Genomic DNA, 12,510 nt, shown 5'->3' with positions numbered 1-12,510 from the left:
TGTTTAAATTCCCTGCGCTAATTTCAAAGATCTTAATTTTTTTTGAAACACAATCTTAAGAGAAATAAGAAAAAACTAAAGATGAAATCATGACATACATAAGCAAAAAATAACTTACACATTCATAACCTTCAAGCTACTAAACGGATTTTCTTTCAGCTTGAATTTTTTCCTTACTCAGAGACCAAGTACAGACTGGAGTTTTAAGGTGGTAGTTTTTTAGTTAAAAGCATGCAAAATTTTCAACTAGAATGAATGTTAGAAGTTCACGCTTGCCTAACTCAAAAATGACCAATCTGATTTTTCTCAAACTTACTGTACAAACAATTGCTATAATAAAATGTCATGATAATCTTTAAGCTTTCAGACCCGATATAATATTATGGCATACTCCTAGGGTAAGAAGCAAATAAATATTTCATAAGACTAAGTGGTGTCTTCAAACATGCCATATGCTTTAGGGAAGCACAATCTAAAATACTCACCAGAGTTGGCACTACAGCAGCTAACTGATTGCCAGGGGCATCAGCATGGTCACTTTCTTCCCCACCCTTCTTTTCGTCTGTCTCTGCTGTATCGGTGCATAATCTCAAGTTATCTGTATATCCTCCTTCCTCTGCCAATTCAACTCCATCCTCCTCTTCATCCACAATTTCATCAGATGCCTCTTCTAGCATTTCTAACCTGCAAGAACAAAAGTAACCCAAGTTACCCTTGAACTGACAAGACCCACAAAAGAAAAGTACTGGAATGCCTAAATCCTGCACCTTGTACAAGAGGTGTATTGTTATCAACATGTTATCTTGATAAGAACAGGATGATTATAGTCTCACCAAATGCTTCCAAATTACTCATGTGAATGCATTTTTAATTATATGCTCCAAGAAAAAACAGAAAGCTCTGTTATAATTCACCTTCGAGAACATTTTAACAAAGCACACTAAATTTGATAGCACCATGCTGCTCTGGTGAGAACGTACATGAGAAATTTAATGCTATGAAAAAGCCTTATTAAAGCTTCCTGCACGTGATCACACATTTCTGTATGATAACTACAGAAAAGGAGTACTGGGAAATACTGTTCCTTAACATACACAACAAGATACAGTAATTTAGCAACTGAACCCGTCCCACTCATGAAGAAAGTTCACAGCCCCTCCAGAACAAGAACAAACAGCACATATCCTGTCTATGACACGCAGCAGCCCTCTCACCCTAAATCCTATTAATCTCTCATTAAAGTTAATGGGTTGTATGGATTGCAATAAGATGGGACAAGTAGCATTTGTGATGTGGCATTTTGGGAAACTGTCAGTGAGTCAGGAAGAACTGAGTGGATTACACAGAAGGGCAGGGTGGGGTGGGGCATTAGAACATTCAGCCCTGGTCTACACTAGGACTTTAGGTTGAATTTAGCAGCGTTAAATCGATTTAAACCTGCACCCGTCCACACAATGAAGCCCTTTATTTCGACTTAAAGGGCTCTTAAAATCGATTTCCTTACTCCACCCCTGACAAGTGGATTAGCGCTTAAATCGACGTTGCCGGCTCGAATTTGGGGTACTGTGGACACAATTCGATGGTATTGGCCTCCGGGAGCTATCCCAGAGTGCTCCATTCTGACCGCTCTGGACAGCGCTCTCAACTCAGATGCACTGGCCAGGTAGACAGGAAAAGAACCGCGAACTTTTGAATCTCATTTCCTGTTTGGCCAGCGTGGCAAGCTGCAGGTGACCATGCAGAGCTCATCAGCACAGGTGACCATGATGGAGTCCCAGAATCGCAAAAGAGCTCCAGCATGGACCGAACGGGAGGTACGGGATCTGATCGCTGTATGGGGAGAGGAATCCGTGCTATCAGAACTCCGTTCCAGTTTTCGAAATGCCAAAACCTTTATGAAAATCTCCCAGGGCATGAAGCAGTGCCGCGTGAAACTGAAGGAGCTGAGGCAAGCCTACCAGAAAACCAGAGAGGCGAACAGCCGCTCTGGGTCAGAGCCCCAAACATGCCGCTTCTATGATGAGCTGCATGCCATTTTAGGGGGTTCAGCCACCACTACCCCAGCCGTGTTGTTTGACTCCTTCAATGGAGATGGAGGCAATACGGAAGTAGGTTTTGGGGACGAAGAAGATGATGATGATGAGGAGGTTGTAGATAGCTCACAGCAAGCAAGCGGAGAAACCGGTTTTCCCGACAGCCAGGAACTGTTTCTCACCCTAGACCTGGAGCCAGTACCCCCCGAACCCACCCAAGGCTGCCTCCTGGACCCAGCAGGCGGAGAAGGGACCTCTGGTGCGTGTACCTTTTAAAATGCTACACATGGTTTAAAAGCAAGCATGTGAAAGGATTACTTTGCCCTGGCATTTGCGGTTCTCCTAGATGTAGTCCTAAAGCCTTTGCAAAAGGTTTCTGGGGAGGGCAGCCTTATTTCATCCTTCATGGTAGGACACTTTACCACTCCAGGCCAGTAACACGTACTCGGGAATCACTGTAGAACAAAGCATTGCAGTGTATGTTTGCTGGCATTCAACCAAAATCCGTTCTTTATCTCTCTGTGTTATCCTCAGGAGAGTGAGATATAATTCATGGTCACCTGGTTGAAATAGAGTGCTTTTCTTCAGGGGACACTCAGAGGAGCCCATTCCTGCTGGGCTGTTTGCCTGTGGCTAAACAGAAATGTTCCCCGCTGTTAGCCACAGGGAGGGGGGAAGGTTGAGGGGGTAGTCACGCGGTGGGAGGAGGCAAAATGCGACCTTGTAACAAAAGCACATGTGCTATGTATGTAATGTTAACAGCAAGGTTTACCCTGAAAGAGTGTAGCGACTGTTTTATAAAATGTATCTTTTTAAATACCGCTGTCCCTTTTTTTTTCTCCACCAGCTGCATGTGTTTCAATGATCACAGGATCTTCTCCTTCCCAGAGGCTAGTGACGCTTAGAAAGAAAAAAAAACGCACTCGCGATGAAATGTTCTCCGAGCTCATGCTGTCCTCCCACACTGACAGAGCACAGACGAATGCGTGGAGGCAAATAATGTCAGAGTGCAGGAAAGCACAAAATGACCGGGAGGAGAGGTGGAGAGCTGAAGAGAGTAAGTGGCGGGCTGAAGAGAGTAAGTGGCGGGCTGAAGACAGGGCTGAAGCTCAAATGTGGCGGCAGCGTGATGAGAGGAGGCAGGATTCAATGCTGAGGCTGCTGCAGGACCAAACCAGTATGCTCCAGTGTATGGTTGAGCTGCAGCAAAGGCAGCTGGAGCACAGACTGCCACTGCTGCCCCTCTGTAACCAACCGCCCTCCTCCCCAAGTTCCATAGCCTCCACACCCAGACGCCCAAGAACGTGGTGGGGGGGCCTCCGGCCAACCAGCCACTCCACCACAGAGGATTGCCCAAAAAAAAGAAGGCTGTCATTCAATAAATTTTAAAGTTGTAAACTTTTAAAGTGCTGTGCTTAAAGTGCTGTGTGGCATTTTCCTTCCCTCCTCCACCACCCCTCCTGGGCTACCTTGGTAGTCATCTCCCTATTTGTGTGACGAATGAATAACGAATGCATGACTGTGAAGCAGCAATGACTTTATTGCCTCTGCAAGCAATGATTAAAGGGAGGAGGGGAGGGTGGTTAGCTTACAGGGAAGTAGAGTGAACCAAGGGGCGGGGGGTTTCATCAAGGAGAAACAAACAGAACTTTCACACCGTAGCCTGGCCAGTCATGAAACTGGTTTTCAAAGCTTCTCTGATGCGTACCGCGCCCTCCTGTGCTCTTCTAACCGCCCTGGTGTCTGGCTGCGCGTAACCAGCAGCTAGGCGATTTGCCTCAAACTCCCACCCCGCCATAAACGTCTCCCCCTTACTCTCTCAGATATTGTGGAGCACACAGCAAGCAGTAATAACAGTGGGAATATTGGTTTCGCTGAGGTCTAAGCGAGTCAGTAAACTGCGCCAGCGCGCCTTTAAACGTCCAAATGCACATTCTACCACCATTCTGCACTTGCTCAGCCTGTAGTTGAACAGCTCCTGACTACTGTCCAGGCTGCCTGTGTACGGCTTCATGAGCCATGGCATTAAGGGGTAGGCTGGGTCCCCAAGGATACCTATAGGCATTTCAACATCCCCAACAGTTATTTTCTGGTCTGGGAATAAAGTCCCTTCCTGCAGCTTTTGAAACAGACCAGAGTTCCTGAAGATGCGAGCGTCATGTACCTTTCCCGGCCATCCCACGTTGATGTTGGTGAAATGTCCCTTGTGATCCACCAGTGCTTGCAGCACTATCGAAAAGTACCCCTTGCAGTTTATGTACTCGGCGGCTTGGTGCTCCGGTGCCAAGATAGGGATATGGGTTCCGTCTATAGCCCCACCACAGTTAGGGAATCCCATTGCAGCAAAGCCATCCACTATGACCTGCACATTTCCCAGGGTCACTACCCTTGATATCAGCAGATCTTTGATTGCGTGAGCTACTTGCATCACAGCAGCCCCCACAGTAGATTTGCCCACTCCAAATTGATTCCCAACTGACCGGTAGCTGTCTGGCGTTGCAAGCTTCCACAGGGCTATCGCCACTCGCTTCTCAACTGTGAGGGCTGCTCTCATCTTGGTATTCATGCGCTTCAGGGCAGGGGAAAGCAAGTCACAAAGTTCTATGAAAGTGCCCCTACGCATATGAAAGTTTCGCAGCCACTGGGAATCGTCCCAGACCTGCAACACTATGCGGTCCCACCAGTCTGTGCTTGTTTCCCGAGCCCAGAATCGGCGTTCCACAGCATGAACCTGCCCCATTAGCACCATGATGCATGCATTGTCAGGGCCCATGCTTTCAGAGAAATCTGTGTCCATGTCCTGATCACTCACGGGACCGCGCTGACGTCACCTCCTCGCCCGGTATCGCGTTGCCATGTTCTGGTGCTGCATATACTGCTAGATAATGCGTGTGGTGGTTAATGTGCTCCTAATTGCCAAAGTGAGCTGAGCGGCCTCCATGCTTGCCTTGGTATGGCGTCCGCACAGAAAAAAGGCGCGGAACGATTGTCTGCCGTTGCTCTGACGGAGGGAGGGGCGACTGACGACATGGCTTACAGGGTTGGCTTCAGGGAGCTAAAATCAACAAAGGGTGTGCCTGTACATCAAGGAGTATCTCAGGCAGGAGTGCACGGAGGGTTCCAATGAGAAATGGTGCACCTAAGTTATCGTTGTTATTGGAACAAGGAGGTTAGCCTGGCCTCTGATTGATACATGGCTAGATTTACCTCGCTGCACCTTCTCTGTGAGTGACTGCAGTGTGATCTAGACAGGGGAGGAGGCAAATGAGTACAAAACAAATCTGGTCTATTTCTTGTTCTGACCCACTCCATCTATCTTTTACATCTTTGGCTGGCAGCAGACGGTGCAGAAGGACTGCATGCCATCCACATCTCATGGCTGCTCGGCAGAAGATGGTACAGTACGACTGCTAGCCATCTTCATCTCTTGCCTGCCTGGCATAAGATGGTACAATACGACTGCTAGCAATCCTCATCTCTTGCCTGCCTGGCAGAAGATGGTACAGTATGACTGCTAGCAGTCCGTATTGCCTGCCCGCTCACCATAAGACGGTTCAATAGGACTGCAGGACTAAAGAGAATGACCTGGTCAAGTCACTCCAAATTTAGTCCCTGCGCCCATGTCTGCCCAGGCGCTCCCAGCCGACGTGGCCAGGAGCACCTCGGACACGACGAGGACGACTACCAGTCGTATTGCACCGTCTGCTGCCAGAAGGCAATGGGTTGCTGCTGCTGTGCAGCAAAGCCGTACCGCGTCTGCCAGCACCCAGGAGACATAGGGTGACGGTTACCTGAGCGGGCTCCATGCTTGCCGTGGTATGGCGTCTGCACAGGTAACTCAGGAAAAAAGGCGCGAAATGATTGTCTGCCCTTGCTTTCACGGGGGGAGGGAGGGAACGGGGGCCTGACGATATGTACCCAGAACCACCCGCGACAATGTTTTAGCCCCATCAGGCATTGGGATCTCAACCCAGAATTCCAATGGGCAGCGGAGACTGCGGGAACTGTGGGATAGCTACCCACAGTGCAACGCTCCGGAAGTCGACTCTAGCCTCGGTACTGTGGAAGCGCTTCGCCGAGTTAATGCACTTAGAGCATTTTCTGTGGGGACACACACACTCGAATATATAAAACCGATTTCTAAAAAAACGACTTCTATAAATTCGACCTAATTTCGTAGTGTAGACATAGCCTCAGTATATTTGGTAAACTTAAGTGAAGATAATGGATTGTCCCTGCAGAAGAACTAATTTTTTTCCCCTGGCAGGTAAAGCACTTTTCCTAAGCCTACAGTGAGGGTCAATGGAAAGAACAACTTTACCAGTCTTCATCAGCACACCTGTGCTCCTGCCCCTCTTCCTCCTCCTCCGCCAGCTCTTGCTCTACCGCTTCCAACTCAGCAGATGTCCTCTCCAACAGAGCCGAAACAGCATCCTGATGGCGTAAATAAATAGAATGAAACTAGGCACAGTATATTAGGCAAGAAATGACAATGCTTACAAGAGTTGTGTTTCCCTGGCATTCCCTTACACCAGGAAAATGTGATTAAGTGATAATAAAAAGGCAAAGTATGGAAGTTTATGCCAGGAATCAGAATTCCAGACATGCTACATACTAATTAGTTGTGTGAAAACATTCAAAGGGAGATACCATGAAGTATATTTCTTCTCTAATGAGGGGTGATTATAGTATCACCTAAATAGGAAGAAAAGATTATTTCTTAAAATCACATATGTCTCATGCTGTTCTTGTGATGGAAGCACAAAGCAGAAAAGTTTGTTTTAGCTGGAATGATTAAGGTACAATTTGCATAAAAAGTATTTTTAAATGCAATGAAAATATTTTAACATGTGAGTGCAAAGAACAAAAAACAAAGCTGTTTCCAAAATATACACATGAAAATAAGAAACCAAATTAACTAACAGGGAAGCTAGGGAGACTCTTATTTTAAAAACAATGTAAGGTAGGTCAGGGGAAGGAGAGATTGAAACATAGGACCCAATCCTACAACCCATAGTTAAGTGTTTGTAGAATGAGGGTCTATGCACATGCTTAATATTTACAAACCCATGTGGGACTAGTCAAGTTAAGCATGCACATGAGTGCTTGCAGGATCGGGACCCGAGCCCCTAGTAAAGTCAATGAATAAGAACTGCAGTTTGGTGCATGTAACATTAGTGCAACTGCCTCAGTGGGGTGAGGGAGTAGGGGTCAATGCCTTTTTTCTTGCTTTTACTGGCGTAGCCAATGCACACTGCTCACCAAGTCATACGAGCCTGACAATTGCTTGTAAGGCAGAAACACCGATTCCTCATTTTGTTCCTTGTTCTTTTTGCCTGGAATTTGCTTGCAGGGCAGCAGATTATACCACAGAGTATAGGTCTCATTAGAAAATGATAAATCTGCAAGGCTGAGCTGAGTTCCAGCCTACATGGAATGACAGATGGAAGGAAAAAGTTAAAATTGGTCATTTTTCCTTTATGAGAGCTGAGCTCTCATTCTACAGTATTTTTCACTGTACAAAGGGCACCACAAACTTGACGAGCATTTCTGGGCATTTTACAGCACAAAAAGCATTGTTTTTTTCCAGCGATGTAACAGAGTTTAAAGAGCAAATGGAAATCTGTACAAGCTACTCAATATTGCATATACCCCTTTTTTTTTTTTTTAAATTAAATACCAAGCTGAGCATTTACCTGTTACAAAAAAATGAGACCCCTGAAAACCCCCAAAATGCTTCTCTGGTATTCTCTAGCATTAAATAATGAACAACTGTTGGAGTCCACTGCAGAGTGCACAGCTTGGGTTCTGGAGAGACAAAGCCACAATACCAATTCTGGTTGATCTCAGTCCACTTCTCAGCAGACAGTTGGCCCATCACAAAAATCACCCACAACCACCAATACTAACTGGAACCTTCCTGGCAGTATCAGCGAAGAAGAACAAGAGTGAATAGTATGGGAGATTAAGCTACCTTTTCATTCAGGGAAGGGAGGCCTTCAGGTGAGGTTTGAGGCTTACTGGTTGGGAACTATGGGGAAATTTGCACTATTGCTGCCAGGGCTATACCCTGGAGATTTAAATTCTCTGTTTTGTAGCTAAAAAGAGGATTTCATTCTCCATGGCTGTCAGTCTGGGTGCCTGGTTGGCAAAGTTCACTGACAGCCCTGACATGTGTCCCTTCTGCAGCGAGGGAGACCCTGGTGCACATCTACCTGGAAGGCACTAAATGGCAGCCCCTCTTCTGGCTCCTCCAAAACCTCCTGCTGAGGTTCCAGTGCATTTTCCCCCACATCTTTTCCTGTACAGGCGAGTTGCATCATACACGCATTTAACTTACGCGAATTCAACTATATGCGCCTGGCAAAAAAAAGAAAAATGAATAAAAAAGAAAAATAACAATTCTGCCCACCATTCCACTCAATGAGTGTATGCCCTGGAGCGAGCGTGAGATGGGAGACGTGAGATGGGAATCTGCTGTTCCCTCAGTCGGTCTCAGTTCCCACTTGCGGTAGTGGAGTACAGGAGTCGACGGGAGAGCGCTCAGGGGTCGATTTACTGCGCCTAGGCTAGACGCTATAAGTCAATCCCCGCTGGATTGATCGCTGCCTGCCAATCCGGTGTGTGAGCATCTTGCTGCGCTGAGTGGATTCTAGTGCAGGGGTTGGCAACCTTTGAGAAGTGGCGTGCCAAGTCTTCATTAATTTAAGGTTTGGCATGCCAATAATACATTTTACATTTAAAGGGGCCAGCGGCTGGAACCCCAGACTGGCAGCGGGCTGAGCGGCGCCGGCGACTGGGACCCCGGCTGGCAGCAGAGTGCCACCGAAAATCAGCTCGTGTGCCGCCTTTGGCACGCGTGCTGCAGGTTGCCGACCCCTGCTGTACAGGGTTGTGCAGTATACACAAAACCATGTACAGTATACTTTATGGGCTATTTAAGGGATTTTCAAGGGCAATTTTGACTATATGCGATTTTCGCCTTACACGCTGACTTTAGAAACTAACCCCCGCTTAAGATGCGACTCGCCTGTACGCAGTCCCCGACTATAACTCCACAAAGTTGCTGGCCACCTCATCAAGCTCCTGCCGCTGGCCAAGATAACCATCCATCGGTCCAGGAGGAGGAAGCTCGAGGGGAGGTTCTTTACAAATGTGGGGCCTACTTGTGGACCTTATTTGTCTCATATACCTGTGCAGAGTTCCTCTGGGCAGTGTTCACTGGCTCCTTGGACTCCTCCTCAGAGCTATAGGCATTGTTCATGGTTCGCAGTTTATATTTTAAAGAGTCCTTGATTATTAATCAATGTGCCTCATATGCATCACCACTGCCGCTGGGCAACAATATGTGATGACAGTGATAACAAATACAAAATATGGAAAGACTTTAAAATAAACCAATTATCTCTCCCCATGACAGTATCCTGGAAGGGAAATTTCCTTTTGTCTTTTTCACATGATGGTAAGCTTAATGGTAAATGGAAGCAAGTTATTAGTTATGTGATGATGACACAGTTAATGATGTCAGAAGCCAGAATAAATGGATAATGTCACAGTCTACAGTATCCTAGATTGTTAATGTCACATATTATTACAATGAAGTATACTAGTCTCAAAACATGTAGCTTAATGCAATCTACAGTGTTGTACAAAAGATTTGCATTCCAGGCAGTGTTTTGTTACAACACAAGTTCGCATCACTTTGTTTTACATATTGTATTTTACACTTTGGAGACCCAATTCTACTCTGACTTGCATCAGTGTTACAAGGATGTAACTCCAATGAAGTTTAGATGAAATTACTCATGATCTACATCTGTGTGCTACACATCAACTGTCACTGTGAAATATCATGGCAAGATAGAGCTTTTAAATCTGTCTCCATCCAACACTGTATTGTATACATGTGGAATTGCAGAGAAATTTAATCATCAGTGCTATTAAGACAACTCAGATGTGGTACTGAATTCTTCTGCGAGCGTTGCAGAATTCTAGAACCCATATTCATCAGTGGGGAATAAAACAAACAAATGCATGCCAAGCAAAGCTAATAAAAAAAATGCATACCAGGCATTCTTCCCGTCGAATTTTACTGACAGAACAGACATCTACACGTAACGTCTTCTGCTGCAAAGCGTCTTGGGAAATGGCTACTCTGAATATCTCATTGAATAAAATGGTTTCCATAGCAGGATGGACTTTAGTGCGGAATAGACAGCTGATATCAACTGAAGATGGAAGTACTGCTACCCTAAAATAACTGAAGGGAGCAAAATAAAATGATGTACATGTGTAGCAAATAGCACCTATTGTACAAGCACAATTACAATTTAAGATCATTCACTAAATCCAAAATGAATGGCTTAACATTTTACCCCTGTAATTGTCTCGTGCTCAGCTGCATGTGCACTATGCTTATCATGTGCCAGCTGCTGAGGGGAAAAGTGAATCACTGCAGCCAGCCTTCCACTGTGGAGGGAAACTGACCACAAGGTTTGAAGGAAAAGTGCATGCCAGGGAAATGGACAGGCAACAATTCAGTTGGGAGGAAGGAGAAAGAAGGGGCTGATAAGTTTAACTTCCCACCTGTCCCTTGCACAGCCATTTCCCCAAAAGTTATTTCTGTGCCTTGGGAAGGTAGTGACAGATGAGGTAGGCATTGCTGACTCTATCCAAATGAATCCTTTGCTTTAGTATTAAGTGAGAGACGCTGAAGATCATGTCACAGACAGTGGGATACATTATCCTAATGGAAACAAGAAATCCTAGGAAGTTGAAAGATCCTTTTGGAACAGAGAGAGTTGGAAAATTGAGAGAGAAAAGTTAAACACTTAGAAATGAATTCAGTCACATGGTGAAATGCATTGTACCTCATATTTCTGAGAAAAAGGAAAAATGGAAAACTAGTAAAAGAGAAAGAAAACAGCTAGGAAAGATGAGAAGCAGTACTTGAAGGAGATTAAGATTATGCTAGTATTTAATAATCACACCCCTACTCCCACGTGTATATGGTAGCCTAAATTCAAGAGTCTCTGTACTCCTATTGAACACCCTGGCCAATCGTGTGGTTTCCATATTTGAATCCTGCCTTTACATATGCATCAAGTGTTCCAAGGATCTTTCCTTAACCCTCTTTTATGCACCTTCTCACTTTAGCTAGCTTCATTTTCACCTCATTATCAACCACCTTGGACTTCTCTTCTATACTGAAGTCCTCTAACTACGACTCCCAAGTATCTGCTTTTATTGACTGTATCAGGTCACAGCTATGTCAGGTTTCAGAGTAGCAGTCGTGTTAGTCTGTATTCGCAAAAAGAAAAGGAGTACTTGTGGCACCTTAGAGACTAACCAATTTATTTGAGCATAAGCTTTCCACTGCTGAATACTCTGAAAGACACTGACAACTGAATGTCTTAAATTCCAAATTGTGAAAACAAGGTTTCATAAAACCTACCATCAACAGCACAACACAATTTTTTTTAATAAGGGATCAATGAAAACAGGTGTTTTTTCCACAAATGTTCATTCTCCTGCATGTTTCAAAGATGGCAGTACTAAGTGAACAAAAGTGAAACGGACTTCATTGATTGTCATTGTACAAGCTAAGAAAAATGTAAACAGCTTACAAATACAGACAAGTACACTGGATTTTAAAAATTCTTTCACTTCTAACAGCTATGGCTTTATATCAGAAGAAAGCAGCTCATGTTTTTGAAATTAACAGTATACCTTTGAGTCCTTTTTGTGGAGTAAACAATTCTTTGCCCCAGATCTCTGACTTCAACCCTCTACTTTCGTCCCAAGGCCAAAAATATTGGGAATCAACTTGTTTTTCTTACTATATTTTCAGACCATTGCTAATATTTGTACTCCACTTGATCTTTAACGCTTTAACTTTGATAGCCTTCTTCATGCTTATATTAGCCATATCTCATCTCAACTTTCCATTTTCACGGTCTTTCTAAATTCCTGCACTATAAATTTTAGGGGGGGTATAATAGTGAGAGACACACAAAACTATTAACTCCAGAAAACAAGATTGTGTCACACACATCCTTCATGTTCACTGGCTTCCTATTGGTCAATGAACCAAGTTCAAAATAGCCTTAAAAATACCATCTCTCCATGGACTGGCTCCATCCTACCTCTAATCATATTAAGCCTCGGTAACAGCCTGTTGAGATACTCAAATATTACTGTACCTATTTTACAGCCTGGAAAATTTAAGCAGTTGTTTGCCCAAAGCCACACAGCAAGTTAATTTACAGATCTAGGTGTAGAACTCAGACATCTTTAATCCCAGTTTCCTACTCTAACCACTGTAAGGTCCATCAATGGCTGTTAGCCAAGATGGTCAGGGATGCAATCCCATGTCCCTAAATCTCTGACTGCCAGAAGCTGGGACTGAATGACAGGGAATGGATCACATGATAACTGCCCTGTTTTCTTCATTCCCTCTGGAGCATCTGGCATCAGC

The 12,510-nt window shown here is 44.8% G+C and overlaps 1 protein-coding gene across 7 annotated transcripts in view; it reads right to left on the bottom strand.

Moving 5' to 3' along the window:
- Positions 1-12,510, bottom strand: part of WWC2 (WW and C2 domain containing 2) — a 217,178-nt gene that overhangs the window by 54,285 nt on the left and 150,383 nt on the right. For 6 of the 7 annotated variants that reach the window (XM_073341736.1, XM_073341738.1, XM_073341735.1 and 3 more), the window contains 4 exons: positions 10,101-10,293; positions 7,296-7,460; positions 6,355-6,467; positions 486-684 (listed from right to left, as the gene is read on the bottom strand). In XM_073341736.1, coding sequence (XP_073197837.1) covers positions 486-684; positions 6,355-6,467; positions 7,296-7,460; positions 10,101-10,293 — 670 coding nt within the window. The remainder of the gene's footprint in view (positions 1-485; positions 685-6,354; positions 6,468-7,295; positions 7,461-10,100; positions 10,294-12,510) is intronic. The other variant, XM_073341739.1, reaches the window with a different exon arrangement.

The sequence above is a fragment of the Lepidochelys kempii genome, chromosome 4 (genome assembly GCF_965140265.1).
Source record: "Lepidochelys kempii isolate rLepKem1 chromosome 4, rLepKem1.hap2, whole genome shotgun sequence".
Lineage (NCBI taxonomy): Eukaryota > Metazoa > Chordata > Testudines > Cheloniidae > Lepidochelys > Lepidochelys kempii.
Note: the sequence above shows the minus strand (reverse complement) of the source record. Positions and strands in the feature narration are given on the sequence as shown.